At 37.4% G+C, this 18,115-nt stretch overlaps 2 protein-coding genes and 1 long non-coding RNA gene across 3 annotated transcripts in view; 1 reads left to right on the top strand and 2 right to left on the bottom strand.

Moving 5' to 3' along the window:
• Nucleotides 1-889: 889 nt before the first annotated feature.
• Nucleotides 890-2,825, bottom strand: LOC141338138 (leukotriene B4 receptor 1). Its single transcript, XM_073843697.1, has 3 exons — nt 2,265-2,825; nt 1,436-1,640; nt 890-1,173 (listed from the first exon to the last, which is right to left on the bottom strand). Exons 1-3 carry the CDS (start codon nt 2,823-2,825, stop codon nt 890-892), a joined length of 1,050 nt encoding a protein of 349 aa, XP_073699798.1.
• Nucleotides 2,826-13,107: 10,282 nt separating this feature from the next.
• LOC141338297 (uncharacterized) lies at nt 13,108-15,082 on the top strand. Its single transcript, XR_012355815.1, has 4 exons — nt 13,108-13,325; nt 14,393-14,433; nt 14,507-14,815; nt 14,920-15,082. It is a non-coding gene; the product is annotated as an uncharacterized lncRNA (long non-coding RNA).
• Nucleotides 15,083-15,957: 875 nt separating this feature from the next.
• LOC141338139 (uncharacterized) overlaps nt 15,958-18,115 on the bottom strand; it is an 8,863-nt gene continuing 6,705 nt past the window's right edge. The window contains exon 6 of the mRNA XM_073843698.1: nt 15,958-16,019. Within this exon, the coding sequence (XP_073699799.1) occupies nt 15,958-16,019 (62 nt within the window). The remainder of the gene's footprint in view (nt 16,020-18,115) is intronic.

An 18,115-nucleotide genomic window follows, 5' to 3' on the forward strand; every position in this document is an offset into this window, starting at 1 on the left:
TTACATTGTATTATCTGTTGTATTTATAATGTTAGCCTGATTCATCAGATTTCTCCAGATTCCAAGCTGCCTCATGCGCTCCTTTCATGAATGAACAACAAATAATATTAAATGTATTTGCTTTTATTTGTGTTATTTCGAAATTGCTATACACTACTAGTACACATCTATGGGCTACTCTGTACCTGATAGTTTTGTTGGTATAAATGAATGTATTTTCTTCAGAATGAAAGATTTGTCAAAGTAAATATGAGCGAAAAACACAAATACAATGCAGTGTAATCACTTTAAATATGTAAATACATAAAGCAATGTTTAGCCTAAATAACCCTTTCATGCCAAAAAAAGGTTCTTTCTCTTTTTTTCTCCTTAAATAGAACCTTTTTGGCATAAAGGTTCTTTGGAGTTGAGTAAAGAACCCAAGGCTTCTATATTGAACCTTTTTTTTTTTTTCTAAAAGTGTCTAAACTTCCCTAAAACAAGGTAAATTCAACTGAGAAGCTAAACATTTTCAGAAATGAAGCCTTGTTTTCAGAGAATATACTACTTGAATTAAGTCATTAGCAAATCAAATAGTTCTTAAGCATACTTAACAAAATAAAGTGATAAAAAATACTCTGAATTTTGTCATTTACTGTGGTATTGTCCATGTCTATTACTACTCTATTACTGCAAAGAGAGCATTTGTCCCTCTGGATAAAGACCTGGAGCAAATCTTTGAGATTTCCAAAAAGTATTTGGACCCTTGAGCCAACCTTTTTTTTTTATTACTGCAAATGATGTTACTTTTAAAGAAAGTGATGTTCTGTTATATCACTTAACTTTCTAAAAGAAAAAGAAAATGTCAAAAACAAGGCCAACAAGACTAGTCTCTTCCCACTTCTCCACTTTAATGTTCTCTCAGATGGTCAGCCTCTTCTTTCTTCTCTTCATCCTGATTTTTCTGATTCAGCCAGTTCTTTCGCATGGACTCCATCCTTGAGCCTTCGAACAGCCGTGCCATGAAGGCAAAGCCTTCACGTTTAATGTATGACTTTCCAGCAAAGGTGTAGAGAACAGGGTTTATGCAGCTGCTGATGAAGGTAATAGTGGCGCTAAATCCTCGGAATGAAAACCAGATTTCATCTAGTCTGTGAGGAAGAGCATAAATTAGTTGCTTAACTTTTTTAAATACTAAATACGTTACACAATGAAAGAACTCTTCTCTGTGTGTGTGTTCAGTTTAGGTCACCTGGCTTTTGCATAGGAATCATCTGGGAGAAAAGTCACAGCAATCTGTGCAGGGAAGTCATAATCAAACATGCTGTCAGATATGAATATCAAATTTTAAGGGCTCTAAAGTGAATATTCAAGCGTAAAGGTACTTTAAGTTATAAACGGGAAAAGATACAGTTTATTATTTCCCACTTGTTCATCCCAGTTGAGTTGGCTATACAAACCTCCACCATATTCATGGCGTGGAAAGGAAGCCAGGTTAGGCCGAAGGCGATGACAGTCACCAGGATGAGTTTCTCACTCCGGATGTGCCTATGAAACCGTGTTTTGCGAATTCTGCGCAGGATGCACATGTAACTGCTAATGATCAGCCCATACGGCAATAAGAAACCCAGCAGAATTTCCAAACAGTGCTGCAGTATCACCTAAAACAAAGCATGCATATACTTATTAAACATAATTTTGTCTCAAATGTAAGTTAATTTTGAGGTAATTTGTCAGATTAGTTATGAACATACTTAACTTCTCAGTAGGTATAGCAGTAGGTTAGCATGCACTAATTTTCAACAATCAGAATTCATTAGATTTCAGATTTGATTACTATTTTATAAGGAGACCAATCATTTCGCTCGACAAGACCCCTATTCCTTGGCTGGGATCATGTAGAGAAGTTGCACTGAAACTGCAATTTGGCCCAGGAAAACACATAGTAGTGGAGTTTACCCTAGTGTTTACCCTTTTTTGACAACTTTAGGTCAAAAACACAGAGGCTGAAATAGGACTATTTCATCAGAAAGCTCACTTGTAAGGCTATATCTGCAACTCATTTGTAAAATAGCAACTTAAAACTGCAATACAGCATTTTGACACACTATAGCACTACTAAAAATAGCTAGCTATTGGAAAAGCAACTGCGCTACTGTGGTATAAACATAAGTAAGTTTAGCATTGCTGCTTTCACATTACCATGCATATATTAAGTTACCATTTTTTTAAATGCTTCTAAATATTAAAAGATTGTAAATGTTTATCTGGCAAACATAACTCACGTCTCGTGGCTGTGGATGTTTACAAGCACACAATAAAAACATCGGCTCTCGCTCACTCCTGAAAGTGGTCCAGAAAACAGAATTGGGTATTGATATTACAAGAGCAAAAATCCACAGTCCCACTAACACCCGAATAATAGCCCTTCGGTCTGTGAGGACACCAGCAGTTTTCCACCACACTACAGACACCATCCTGTGCAGACTCATTAGCGTTATCAAAAATATTGAAGCGTACATGTTGGTACTACAGAGGTATAGAATAATCTTGCACAGTGGTAGGGTAAAAATCCAGTTGCGTTTGAACAAATAAACAATGAAAAAAGGCATCAAAAGCATCAAGAATCCATCCGCAAAGGCAAGGTTTAGGATGAGGAGGGTTGTGATGGAACGCTGGCGGGTTCGAGCCAGGATGCTCCAAATGATCAACAGGTTTCCAGAGATGCCAATGGGTAGGAAAAGGCAGAGGATTAGAGCCCCTGACATTGATCCAGCACTACCTCTTAGAGCTGTGATATTGTTTGTTCCAGAGTTGGTGGTATTGGTGAGAAAGTGCATCGGCATGGTATAAGATGGAGTGCTAGATGAGAGTGGTACCTTCTTAGAGAACAGTACTCGGTCTGAGTAACTCTCAACTCCAAAGTGGCACAAGCAGCAACATCAATAGACACAGAACTATTTATTGTGCATTAGCACAACATTGATAGCCTTCCAGATGAATTACCAAAACGATATTTTACCAAAGTGCATACTGGAGACTGCATAATGTGATCATTATCTCAACTTGTTTCCTGTTCGACTAGACATGCCCGTCATAGCAAACAAACTCGATGCCAGCCATCTGTCAAAGGGCCACTAACATGTTACACAGAAAGAATGAACACAAATGACTTGAATACATCTATATCAGATGAGGGATATGAAAAAAAAATAATAATAGTAAAGTATTGGTGTAATAACTTCCTTACATTTTAACAGCATTTGTGTGGATACTTCCACAGAAACCAAAGGTCAATTTGGCCAGGACACACAAAGCACATGTTTACTCTTATCAAGAAACACCATGGGATTTTTTACAACCATACACAGCCAGAATAAAATGTGGAAAAATTAAACTTTGAGAGCTACACCAGCTTGTCACTGGGGTGGTACCCTCACAGGAAAAACCTTTGAACTTTTTCTTTTACATTGGAGGAACATTTTTATAGTTCCTAGAACTATTGGTGGAATTTGCCACTTTTTGTTGTGTTTGCATTGCAGAAACTAGGAACGTATCTAGTTCTAGGAACTTTGTTTGGGGGAACTAAATTAGCTCCTACTTCAGGGTAGGGTCTAAAACAGTACTATAGGAACTACCAGTGATGTAAGTGTAGGCTTATTGGCCAAACACATACAAAACATTTTTATAAAGCCATTTAAACATATTTACTCCACGAACATGGAAAATAGCAATAACAGCATTCACCTGTCATCTGCAGCATTGTGTTCTTTTCTCATCCTCCATGACATGTAACACTACAAGTTGTAATAGAAGACTAAGTCAGATTTTCAAGCTTTTTCAATCATGTGAATTGTGCGTTCATATTCCATCTTCATTATCACGAAACTCACAACACATCATTGTGTCCTCTGATCAACGATTGTCAATGTTTTTAAATGCTGCGAATAACAGCGTTACTGTCTGCCACTTCTGAGTTCCTGCTGTCTGTGCGAATGCAAGGGATTCCAGGAACACTGTCCAAGGGGGAAATTGGTTCTCTGGGAACCACCATGCTGGCTAGTTCCTAGTAGTAGTATAGTTCCTTTAGCTTAAGGGGGGCCCAAACTCTGTCCTGGAGGGCGAGTGTCCTGTAGAGTTTAGCTCCAACCCTAATTAGACACACTTGAACCAGCTATTCAAGCTCATACTAGGTATACTAGAAACTTCCCAGAAGGTGTTTTGAGGCAAGTTGGAGCTAAACTCTGTAAGACAAAGACCCTCCAGGAACGAGTGTGGGCACCCCTGCTTTAGCTCAAACAGAAGAGCTTGTGCTAGCAACACAGAGTCATAGTTTTCTATAAGGAATGCAACCATCCATTCTGCAAACTTGATGGATGGCCAGTGGGAATACATGAGCTGATAAAATGTCAACCGTGAATACGATGTAAATTGCTTTGAATTAAAGTCTGCCAAATTTGTACATGTAAGGTACATATCTGCACTTTTTAAGCCAGGTGTTCTCAACTCTGACCCTCAAGGTCCATATTCCTGCAGAGTTTAGCTCTAACCTTGTTCAAACTCACCTGCCAGACATTGATTAGCTTGTTCGGGTATGTTTGATTAGGGTTGGAGCTAAACTCTGCAGGAATGTGGACCTCAAGGACCAGGAGTTGAGAAACCCTGCTTTAGGCATTTACCTTTGGGAAAATCCCAAATCCCATGTCAAGCATTTTCCCAGAGAATGCAGAGAGTTGGAATCTCACCCAAAGAACATTGCCTTTTTATATCTCTGGTTTGAGCTGGCCTTTAGTTGGTCATAAGCTGATTTAAGATTGTCCAAAGCTGATTATAAACTGCTTATAAGCTGGTCCTGAGCAGGAGCTAGTTGCTTAGGACCAGCACATGACCAGCTTAAACCAGCTCATTGCCAAATAAGGACTAGCTTTAACCAGTTTAAACCCTCTACCATTCTTAAAAACATACCTAACCAGTATACCATATATATATATTTTTTTTTCAATAGTGTCCCTATTCAAGGCATAATTTTGCACTTAGCTAAGGGTATTGAATTCTGCTTTTTGGAGACTCGCTGTCTTGGATTTTAAGTTTGTTTGAAGCTAAACTCTGCAAGACACAGGAGTACACCATTCTGAAATCTAGTCACAAAAGGGACAACATAGCGTCTCGTGGATTTCACACAAACATGCAGTACATACCATCACAATTTCACCATAAGGACAAGAGCATACTGGAATAGTATGAACTATGCCACTATTAAGAGTGCAACTGGTTGTGAGGTACCAGGTGACATTCATTACTTTCAAAGGCCAGCTGTACAAAACAAGAAGGGTAGAGTGAGTAAATTGAAGGAATTCTAGTTCAAGAACTGCTTTAGAATTACAGTGCGTATACTTGTTATACACGAGTTTATGAATACAGGTAAAAGTACACTTCTAAGGACATGATGCATTATGAGAACAACCAACTCACATCACACAAGCCCTAAACAACTTTAAAAAGATACACCATTCGAAAATGAAAATTATGTCATTAATTACTCACCCTCATGTTGTTCCAAACCCATGAGACCTTTGTTCATCTTCGGAACACAAATTAAGATATTTTCGATTAAATCCGAAAGCTTTCTAAAACAGTTTCTACTCTTGCGTGTCAGTCCTCAATGCACGTACAGATGGATGCACACAGAGACTATTTTAGAAAGCTCTCGGATTGTGTTGTTCTAAACTAGTTTGCTCCCAATTTTTACAAACAAAGGTCTTATAGCAATGGTGAACTTGGTAAGTTTCTCATTCATTTTAATTGAAAATTTAAGTGGGCACTTCGAATTTATATAGTATATGCAGGTAAAAAAAAAAAAAAAAAAAAAAAAAACGGTACATCACAGTTTAACATGGTGCCTCCTGCTGGTCAAACATACAGGTTGTTTCCCTATAGCAAGAGATGCTGGGATAGGCTCTAGAAACCCTATAACTACACATAAGTCAGGCAGCTTCGGGAGGTCAGACTCAGTGATGGTACTGCATTTTAGTAGAAGGATTAAACTTCCAAAATTTAATAAATGACCAAAATAACCAAATGTTTTTTGAGATGTATATTGAGTGTACCAGTATAGCACTTTTAGTTGTCTCTTGGCATTCAAAATGGCCAAAATGTGGTTAGACTTCAGTCTGACTTCCTGTAAGTGGTGTGGCTTTGATGTGTGCAGGACATCAACATGAGGCTTTTTCAGCTTCATTTCTGACTTTTTACATGTTATTTCATCCACTTTGTAAAAAGTTATTAAATATCTTTAGATTCTATGTTGTGCATAATTGTTGAATGTTGTGGTGGATGTTTGCTGCATCTCCTAAAAGATAATCAACATCTCCTCTGTGCATGAAAACCTATATCTCTCCTTAGCAGAAGTGTTTCTAGTGTGGTTTAGCTCAGGTAAAGTGTTAAGTTAAGCCCAGTACTTAAAACAGTTTCTCTTGAGAAAAAATGACTCATACCGTCTCATCTTCCTCTAATCAGGGAGTTTACCCTTGAACAGTGTTTCCAGCTGCTTTAGACATATTGCCATCACATGATTTTCTTAACGTCAAATGGAAAAAAGAATGGCAGTACAGTCAGCAAGCTTTTAGAAGTTTGTCAGAATGATTGTTGTTGTTGCATGATTGTTTACATTTCTACATCTAAACACTATTTATATTTCTACAAAACTAACCACTTGGCTTTGCAGTTGACTGGTGATCAGGTGACCATGTGTGGAAAAAATTACTAAGCTTGTCTGGCCAAGGCCAACCACAATACTTATGTTTGATCTGCAAAGAAGTGTTTGGCTAGCCATCAGTAGGTGGATGGATCTAGTAGGCGGATGATTCCATTGTTTATTGAAACAAGAGAGAAAAGTTCATTTTTGATGTCTATGTCTTAGTTATGTTTTATTCATCAGGTGTATATTATGAAATTTTATATTTACAACAACAGAATAAGCAACCCACTGATATAAGGTCAGGAACAACCCTTCCTGTTTATGATTTGGGCTGCAGGAGACATGCGCCAGTTTGGTTCAAAGTCTTCATGCATCTGGGAAAAGACCACCTCAGTATGCTGAAACAGCAACAAGGCAGTCAGTATTAGCATTTACAAATGTATGTAAAGTATCCATTTCATGATCCAAACAATGATAAGGAATAAATTAGTCTTAAATAAGACGGTTTGCGTAATTTACCAATGTCTTTGGCTCTTTAAGTTGTTTGCAAAGAGTCCACTCTAAATCTGCTTCTTGGTGTTTTAAATTTTCTCTAGAGTAGCAACATACACAACCTGCCAAGAGAAGATAATTATTTTCATATTTTACAGATAGATTACATGATATTATATTAATAAACAGAACTCACCAATCACCACAAAGACCAGAACACCATGCATTAGACCAGATATGATGATAATGATCATCCATGGTCTCTGAATCTGGTCAGTATAATTCACCACCGTATGATTCTGCTCAATATACTTCACCACAGTGTGATTCTGACACTCAGGTAATTTAGTTTGTTCTGTAAAAAGTAGCCATGCATTCAAAAAACTAAAGCATTAAATAGCCATATGGCCTGATTACTGAATGCGTACTTACCAATGTTGTGAAGTGTGATGCCGTTGCTGAATTTTGGAGGTGCCTCTGTGGTCATGCAGTAATAAATGCCTAATTCATCATTAGTGACATTTCTTATGAATAGATGATGTTTAGGTTGCACTGAATATTTAGATCTAAAATGTGCTTCGTAGTAAAAAGGAGTTGGTGAAGTTGAAAATAACCGCAGTATCATAACTGGACGATTTGGTAGTTTCAGGAACATCCAATAAATCTCTTTTTCTTCAAGATCACAGTTTATGGACACATTTTTGCCCAAATTTGTTAGTTCCGTCAATGTTTCTATAGCTTGACACCATACTAGTAGACCTGAAAGATAATAAAAAAATAAAAAACAAATAAAACACACATTAAAATAGGTCAATTGGTCAAAGTTACTCAATAATATACTTACAGATAAGAAGCTGGATGATCTTTTTGTCATTTCCGCAACTAAAATACATTGAGATGAAGAAATGTGGTTGCTTTCAAACAGGCTTTATTTAAAAGGATCTGTAATTCAGAGCTTTGAAACCCAGAAGGCGGCGATTCTCTACCAACCACTGAAAGGAAGTCACACTCATAAATCATACCTGAGAGATGTTTTTTAAAGGAACAGTACACCCAAACAATTTGAATTTGCTTCTATTTCTTCAAATCTGTTTCCATGATGAACAAACTTATCTACATTTTTGAATGGTTTTAGGGATTGCTTTAGGGATTTTATTTTAACCAATTAAGGTTCCTGTTTTAAGGTTAATGTTGGTCTGTCAACACAAAGGTTGTAGATTTAAAAAAAAAAAAAACGCTGACCCAAGACCCATTATGTTATTATTATATTTTTAAAGCTTCAAAAAGAATAAAATATAATTGAGAGATTCTGACAATTCAAGATAACATATATATTGAAAATGACAAGAATAACAAAAAAACGTTACAACACTGAACAGATAACAAAACGCAATGGACACAAAGCTGTGTTTATTTTTTATTTTATATTATTTTTTTTAATCATTTGCTGTTTCGATTTTCCCACAGGAACTGAGCCTGCACGCTTCTCTGTCTCACATCTCTCTTCATTAAAATCTAACCTTCATGAAACTTGCATTACTCACTAAGTTCCACCAGATACCATCTTTGGCATCTACTTTAACACTTTCTACATCATCAATAGCACATTTTCCAATACGCCACAGGGTCGAGGAGTTTCGTCATGTAAATAACTGACTGACCAGTCAAGTGAACACTGACAGTGATTTACTGCACTACAACAAAGCAGCCAGAAATCATTCATTAATCACTATCTTCAGCAACAAATCTGAGCTGAGATGCAGGTCATTCAAATGTGCAGCGACATAACACACATTTATCCACTTCTTTGAGGACAGCAAATAACACAAATGATCTTTAATCAGAATATCACAGGAGTAAATAACAACAGGAACTGGGGTAGATGGACAATATCCAACAAGTAGGCCTGACAGAGGACAAATGAACAAACACAGGGATGATTACAAACACAGGTGCAAGGAATAATCAAACTAAACTAAAGGACAGGAAAATGACCAAATAAGAAAAACAGGAACAGAGACAGGGCCAAAACCCATTCCAAGAAGGCGCGTCCTCACGCCTTAGACAACAACAGAGTGAGGCTTGGAAGGAGGCTCGGGAGGAGGACGACGAACGAGTCCTAGGTAGAGAAGACTGAGGACCACAGGAGGGCACGGGGGGAGCCAGGGTCGACCAAATGGAGAGAGGAGCCAGGCAAGAGACAGGAAGGACTTAGAGCAGGAGGAGACAGGTGGGACCCAGGCCACAGCCATGATGATGACCCATGGTGGAGCTGACAGAGGGAGGAGTCATGGAGGATGGCGGTAGAGCAGGTGGTGGAGGAGCCCAAGGTGGAGACAGAGAGCCGATGAGCCAGGGTGACAAGGAGGATCCAGGGCCAAGGCAGAACAAGTGGCTCCAGTGACTGATGTGGAGGTGTGGATCCGGGAGACCGTGGTGGAGCCAGAGCATCCGAGGACCAAGGTGGAGCCGAAGGGATGAAGCCTGAAGGAGTCAGAAGGAGCCAGAGGGACGAGGCACAGGATGGTCGACGCCAGACCAAGGTGAAGCCGGAGGGATGAGGGAGCCTGGTGGAGCCAGTAAACTGCCGGACCATGGCGTAGAGGATGGAGCTAAGAGCAATGGAGAAGCCACTGGGTCCACGGGCAAAGGCGGAGTCCTGGACTCTGAAGCTGGAGGCGGAGACAGGGGATCCTCCAGCCATGATGCTGATAGAGACTGGCAGACCCGCGTAGAGCTAAATAAGGGTCAATAAGATCCTCCTCCACAATCCTCATACCCAGGTCCATAGAAAGCTCACCCTCAGCCGTGTTGCAATGGGTGGAGCTCTCCTCCACGGCTCACACACCTGGACCAATGTCACTAGCAGCTCCGCCTCCGCTGCAATCTATTGCTCTGTTGCTCCGTGCGGCAATGGCGCACCGACCGCGGCAGGCTCTGGCTCTCTGTCAGCGGTGGACACGGGGTGGAGAGATGGTGGGCTGAGGACTGGCTCCGAAGCGGAACTGGCGAGATCCCCTCGGCACAGATGGTAAACAGGGAACGTGCCAAGCCAGTATCCACGCAATCCTCTTGAGGACCATCTTCAGATGACAGTGCTCTGTACCCGGTGACAAAAACACTGAGAAAATGTGAAACAAAAACGATGGTTAGACATGGAGTTAACCAGTGTCGTTTGAGTCTTCTGTCATGAATTGCTGCATGAAGGACGAGGAAGACAAGAAAAAAAAAAAAAAGATCTTTAATCAGAATATCACAGGACTAAATAACAACAGGAACTGGGGTAGAAACAAATATCCAACAAGTAGACCTGACAGAGGACAAATGACCAGACGGGAACTTAAATACACTGAGATAATTACAAACACAGGTGTAAGGAATAATTAATCAATCTAAACAAGGACAGGAAAATGACCAAATAAGGAAAAACTGGAACAGAGACAGGGGCAAAACAAGGACAAACAGGTCCATAATCATCATATTTACTACAGTAACAAAGAACATGCTCTAAAACATCACATTTATCTCACATAAATTTCCATGCTTCCCCTTTTTAATGCAAGTGTTAAATAGTTCTGTGTCCAAATCTAGAAATCATTCACACATCTTCCTTTCTCTATCTTACATAAACTGTTCTTTTTTTCCCTATACTTATTTTACAGTGTTATATTACCACCTACCTGTGCTGCTATTTTCCCACCATTGTTGCTGTAGTTTTATTATTTTCCTGTTAATCACTGATTAGATCTCACTTCTTCCCAAAGGTTTTGAAGCGAAACGCCGCACACTGAGGACATCTGCTGGTTAAACTCGTGTAAATGCAATGAAAACGCATGGGGAGAAAAATACTTACTGACATGTTTTGCATTTAAACACATTTGCACACAGGAAATAGCTAGCTTCCACGTTGAAAAATAATGTACTTTACAGGATACTTTCAAAGGCCGTTTTTTGATTTTTTTTTTTTTAAGATGTCTACATCTAAAGAGTGCATGTTAGTATTATAAGATACATTGGTTTTTAAATTTCTTGATAAATAATATCACTGATTTAAAAAAAAAAAACACACTCTAAAATCAACACTGTTGATACAACATCACCTTCAGTATACTGGTGTGCTTTTTGAGTTTCTATCTCAAATTGCAAGTTTATATTACGCAATTCTTTAAAACACTGAGAATATTTCAGAACTTTTTAACTTAGAATTGCAACTTTATATCACAGAATTCTAAGGAAAAAAGTCAGAATTGTAGAAATTTGCAAAAGTCGTTTGTCCTTTATTCAGTGGCGAAAATGAGCTTCCATACTACAGTCCTTCATAATGTTGCCAATTCCATGTTTCTAAATCATGCAGTTGTACCAAGATGTATGTCTCCAGTTTAGCTAAATTCAACATCCAACTGATTATAACTGCTTTGGACATCCAAGCTTTTTTCAATGGCTTTGTCGTTGTGTACAGATTTAAGCTTGCTTACACTTTTTTTGTCTGTATAATATGTTGTATGTTTAACCCTGCTAACAAGGACATTAAAGACCACAACCTCTAGTGTCAGTCGCTAATGTGCCTCTTGAGGCCAGGGCAGTGAAGTGTATCTGCACAGTGCTCGTTAGCTGACCTCCGTTATACTCACCCCCAAACCTCACTCTCATCCGGATCACGGCACCAACGTACCATAAAGGTTCTGACATTTATGTTTCATGTTTGTCTTGTCTGTCAGAGCTCTTATTTGCTGCATGTGTTGTAAGAACAAATGTGTTTGATTTGTTTGTGTTTCTGCTCCTTATTCTGTCAGCTCCTCTTGTTGCCTAATTATTGGTTCATTTGCTCTACCTGCTCTCCCTTACACAACTTGTTTGCTCTCCATTTTTTCTCCTGTCATTCTGCCTTTTGTTCATTCCTGTGTTGAATTGTTGTCTAATGTTCCAATTGTTTGTTGCCTGTGTGCTTGCCCTGTCCTGGCCAGTTGCTGGTTTGTTTTTGTTTGTTTTTGAAAATGAATAAAAGCATTGAACTCTACATTTAAGGCCTCACCTCATCCATACCACAAAATCCACAATCCACTTGATTCTTTATCGAAGTCTTTCAGTTTCTGTATTGTTTTAAATATCTTTTGATCTGAATTCCTTGAATCGATTTAAAGCTCTTTCTTAATGAAAACTGAGGAGTCTGATTTTTCCTCTTTCAGTACTTATTCATTCTAGTTTTTCAGCCAGGACAGCTTTTAAGTCTGAACTTGAGTTGCATTGTGTGTGCAATGCAACAAGGAAACAATTTTAAGCACATTTATTTACCATATAAGGGGTCTTTAAAACAAAGCTTATCATACCAAAATAATCTTAAAAGCCTAAACAAAAACCTAATCTTCATATTTAATACATGGTTCATCTCACTTTCTCTCTCTCTTCCTCATGCTAAGTTCCTAAAGACACTTTACTGATACTGTACTGTTTGTTCTACCATTACTAATACACACATGCATGCACGCACACACACACCCATTTACATATCCAAATCAGTTATATATATATTTTTTATATGTACTGGGTGTACTGTGTTTAGATTTGACTTGTTCCTCCTGTCACACTAGATGAGTTTCCCCATACCTGTTCAGTCTGTTCAGTCTTTCGTTCCAGCAGCAGGCAAGAGTAGATGAGACAGAGGTAAGTCCCTCAAGAAATCTATCTATCTATCTATCTATCTATCTATCTATCTATCTATCTATCTATCTATCTATCTATCTATCTATCTATCTATCTATCTATCTATCTAATCTATTCATTTTATTATAATTATATATATATATATATTTTTTTTTTTTTTTGTATTTTTGTCGTTTTCATCTATGTTTATGCTGGTGATAAACATGTGTTTATTGAAAATTGATAAAATACATTAATTTCTTAGTTTCTTTCTTTTTTTCTTCTTTAGGTAACATGTGAAGAACTGGATACTCCCAAAATAGAAATTTTTTCAAACCTGAATTACAGGTTAACAGAAAGACTTTTGGCAGCTGAGGAAATAAACCACAGTGTGTGACACTGAGCATAATACCAACTTAAACATAACTTGAAACAATATTTTATCATATAAAACTATCAAAAAGGATATATTTCATCTTCACAAGTCAATCGCAGGACCAAGAGTTTTTCATTAAAGGTACGTATAATTCTATTTCTTATTCAGTAATATACTACCAGTCAAAAAACTGTAGGCATGAAAAACTGAGAGTGAGCTTGGTGGATGGATTCTTGATAATAAGTTATCCTACATTATATAGTCTCTGTAGATCCCACCTTCTCACACACCGTGATTGGTTGATTTCAGTACATACAAAGCCTGCACGCAAACTACTTTTCAGTCAAACTACAATTTAGACATCCTGGTTAGGAAATGTCCAGGAGAAAATGACATACTGTCACCCTAATTCTAGTCAGTCAAAGCAGCCTAAATTAGCTAATACTTCTGTCTTTGCAAACTGACAATATACAGCATGCGTATGCGCATGCGCATGCACTATCATTCACATGGACGCCGCATCGTGCCACATGTTGTAATGTTATGTTAATTTGCTGTAAAAACTCTTTTCATTTTTAGATTTTAGATTAGAATTTGAGTGGACACTTTTAAAACTTAAATACCATGGCACACAGGTATGTTTTTATAGAATTTTGAGGCATGCATTTTAGATCGACAAGGGCAAATGGTATCATTAACCTAGCATGGAAGCTATCAACTCCCTTGATGTTTGCGAAACTTATGTAGTACCCTTTAAATGCAGCATTATTTCTTTTATTTAAAAATAGATATGAGATTAATATCAATTGCGAATAGATTGTTTCACCAGTTTTTTATAAAAGTGATTCATCAGGAGCTCAGGTTTGTTTTTTCGGCCTAGCATCTAGATAAGGTATGTTAGTTTAAGCGTGTTTATTAAACAACTAGTCACTTTTACAAATAACTCAAGCAACATTCCACAAAGATTTGTGTTTTTACTAATTAATTCAATGGTACATTTTAGATTAGGGAACACTGTTCACTATTATCTGGTTGCATATTAGGATGCATATTACTAGTACATGATTCACAGTGTCAATTATGGAGGTAGATCAAGTTCTTTTGCGGTGACTGAATATTGGAGAAGGTGTGGGAGAAGATATTGTTTGAAATTTCGATATGAGAGATAACACATGCAAACTGTACGTTTTTATCATCTCTTTCTACAGTTGGTACATCATCATCTCTGTGCTTGTCCTCTATTGCACAGGTGAGAAGTTAAACATTTTTAACAAAATTCATGTCACATGCTGAATGATAAATGGTGTTTTTGCTCTTTTTAGGTGCTCCTGCGGTCAAAGTTGAGGGTTTTGTTGGAGACTCCGTTTTCTTCCCATGTATTGAGGGTCAAGATAAAATTCGAGATGTTAATGTTCACTGGAAAGACAGAAATGACAACACTGTGTATGAAATAATTGGGGGCAACGGGACAGTAGAAAAACAAGCCCTGAAGTACAAGAACAGAGTTCAATCAGAGATAGGCAATTGCTCCATCAAACTCAACAAGCTTAACAAAACAGATGAAGGGAATTACTACGGTTACATCACTGACCCATTGAACATTCAAATTAACATAGTGCTTCTTGTCAAAGGTGTGTAAAATCAATTTGTTTAAAAATCGTAAATGATTTAAAATCCTGAAATTCAAGTTTGTGGACTGGTCAAACTAATGTTACAATTTTTTTTCTACTAATAGTTAGACCAGAAAGAAGAGAGAACCAAAGTGGACAACATGGAGAACTAACATCGATTGGCATTTTTTTAATCAAGTTTTTCTTAACTGGCATACTACTTTGTATCTTTGCAAAAATATGTTTCATCTGTTTCTGTATTTTCGGGGTATTGTGTCGCTGTGAACTTTTTTAGGGGAGGGGAAATCTGATATTTACCCCATGGGAAAAATCTACATTTTCTGGATTCTGTTCTTTCTTTTCCTTCAATAAATCAGCTGTTCTTTTATCCTTGTCTTGTCCTGCTTCACTTGGCCTGCACATTACAAGTACATTTTTATCCCACTACATTCCAAAAAAAAACACACCATAATTTAACCTATTACAATTAATACATTACATTTTCAATATAAATTTGCAGTTGGTTTGTAAAAGCTGTCGTTACAAACCAAAAATCAAAAAAGAAGTCCTCCCACCTTCAAAATCTTTTTTTTTTTTCATTAGATTTTCATTCTTTTTTATTAGATTTTCATTTATGTACACAGTGGTTTTATAAGCATTATGTTTCCACCTCCATGTTTGACAGTGGGGATGGTGTTCTTGGGGTCATAGGCAGCATTCCTCCTCCTCCAAACATGGCGAGTTGAGTTGATACCATGTGCTTTTTTGAGCAGGAGGACCTTGCAGGCGCTGCAGGATTTCAGTCCTTTACGGCGTAGTGTGTTACCAGTTGTTTTCTTGGTGACTACGGTCCCAGCTGCCTTGAGATCATTGACAAGATCCTCCAGTGTAGTTCTGGGCTGATTCCTCACCGTTCTCATGATCATTGAAACTCCAAGAGGTGAGATCTTGCATGGAGCCCCAGACCAAGGGAGATTGACAGTTATTTTGTGTCTCTTCCAAATGCGAATAATTGCACCTGATATCCTTGGACAGTTCTTTGGTCTTGGCCATGGTGGAGAGTTTGGTATCTGATTGATTGATTGCTTCTGTGGACAGGTGTCTTTTATACAGGTTAACAAGCTGAGATTAGGAGCACTCCTTTTAAAAGAGTGCTCCTAATCTCAGCTCCTTGCCTGTATAAGAGACTCCTGGAGCCAGAAATCCTGCTGACTGAACAAGGGAGCTGATTGAGACGCACTCATTGTCTTATAAATTTATAGCAGTTTAATGACTACAAAAATTACTTGTAGGGACTACAAGCCTAGAAAAAAAAAAAAAGACTGTTAACAACCCCTTTAAAAATCACAATGTCCAGACACATGATTTTATTTATCCTTCACAATCCTTTACTTGGAAATCTTTATAAGGTAAAAAAACAAAAAAACAAACAAACACTGAACTGATATCTGACAAAATAACAATATCTATCAGTAATAATATTAGAAATAATAATTAAAAATAAATCATTTTAAAAACCGTCCCAACTTTTCAGGAATTGTGGTTGTATTTTCAGTGCTGGGCAACGATTAATCACATCCAAATAAAGATTTTGTGTACATAATAGATGTGTGTGTACTGTGTATGTTTATTATGTGTATATAATGAAACACACATACAGTGCCTTGCAAAAGTATTCATACCCCATTTTATTCACATTTTGTTTTGTTACAGCATTGTTAAACTGCTTTAAATTAGTTTTTCACCACATCAATTTACACTCCATACACCATAATAATGACAAAGCAAAACCAGATTTTCTGATTTTACAAATTTATTAAAAATAAAACACTGAAATAAGTACATTGCATAAGTATTCATACCCTTAACTCAGTACACAGTTGAAGCACCTTTACAGCCTCAAGTCTTTTTGGGTATGATGTGACAAGCTTTGCACATCTGCATTTGGCAATTATCTGCCATTCTTTGCCTCACCTTTTCACCTCTCAAGCTCTGTCAGCTTGGATGGGGGCTGGCAGATATTTTCTAGAGTCCTAGTTGTTCTAATCGTCTTCCATTATGGATAATGGAGGCTACATGCTTCTGTGAATCTTCAATGCAGCAGATTTTTTTCTGAACTCTTCCCTAGATCATTGCCTTAACGCAAGTCTGTCACTGAGCTCCACAGGCAGTTATCTTGACCTCAGGACTCTGATATGCATTTTCAGCTGTTAGACCTTGAGAGGTGTGTGCCTTTCTAAAACATACTCATTCAAATGAATTTGCCACAGTTTAACCCCACTCGAAGTGTAGTAACATCTATAAGCAATATGAATGCTCCTGAGCTAAATTCCAAGTGTCCCAGAAAAGGGTATGAATACTTATGCAACAGGATCTTTTCAGTTTTTTATTTCTAAAAAATTTGCAAAGTTGTTACAAACCTGTTTTGTGCATTGCCATTATGGTGCATGAGATGTAGATTGTTGTGGGAAAAAAAGTAATTTAAAGCAGTTTAACAATGCTGCAACAAAACAAAATGTGAAAAAAATGAATACTATTGCAAAGCACTGTACAGTATATATATTTTTTAAATGTTTATATGTATACATGCATATATTTATATTCATATAATTTATATTATACATAAATATATTTAATATAGTTATAAAACGGTTAGTTCCATTCCTCAATTCTGATTGGTCAGCAGCTGTGTCGTATTCGGTTTTGTGTATCATTGAACCTCCTTAGCAACCACCCTTAGCAACGTAAACAAAGCTTTAGCAGTTAGGGACTACTTTTTACAGCGGAAGGCAGTTAATGATTTTACTTCATGAAAACGTACAACCTAATATATATAAAAATTAATATATTTTTTATATTAATATTTTTATTGTGTGGTAACCGTTTTATAAAAGCTATAAGGTACTTGAGGCCGTGCTGTATCATGAATAAATCATGATTTATTCATGATTGTATTATCTTTTACTATATCTATATTACTTTAATAGAAATCAGGCAGGAAACACAGCGATACATTAAGACAACATTTAGGACCGACAGTGAACTCAAAACAAAGACTGACTTACAAAGGGTGAGTGATAATCAGAGACAGGTGCAGGGAATCACAATAACGAGGGCTAAACCAAATACACAGATCAACAGGGGGAGACAACGGGAGAAACCGCAATGACATGAACTGACAGAACTGTGACAATAATATTTTTCTTTAATATATACTTAATATAATATATATAAATACTTAACATCAAATGTGTTATTATTATGTTATGTGAAATTTTCACTGGCATCATGGTCAATAATGCAAGTGTGTTTGCCCTTCCC

This window comes from Garra rufa, chromosome 7 (genome assembly GCF_049309525.1).
Source record: "Garra rufa chromosome 7, GarRuf1.0, whole genome shotgun sequence".
Lineage (NCBI taxonomy): Eukaryota > Metazoa > Chordata > Actinopteri > Cypriniformes > Cyprinidae > Garra > Garra rufa.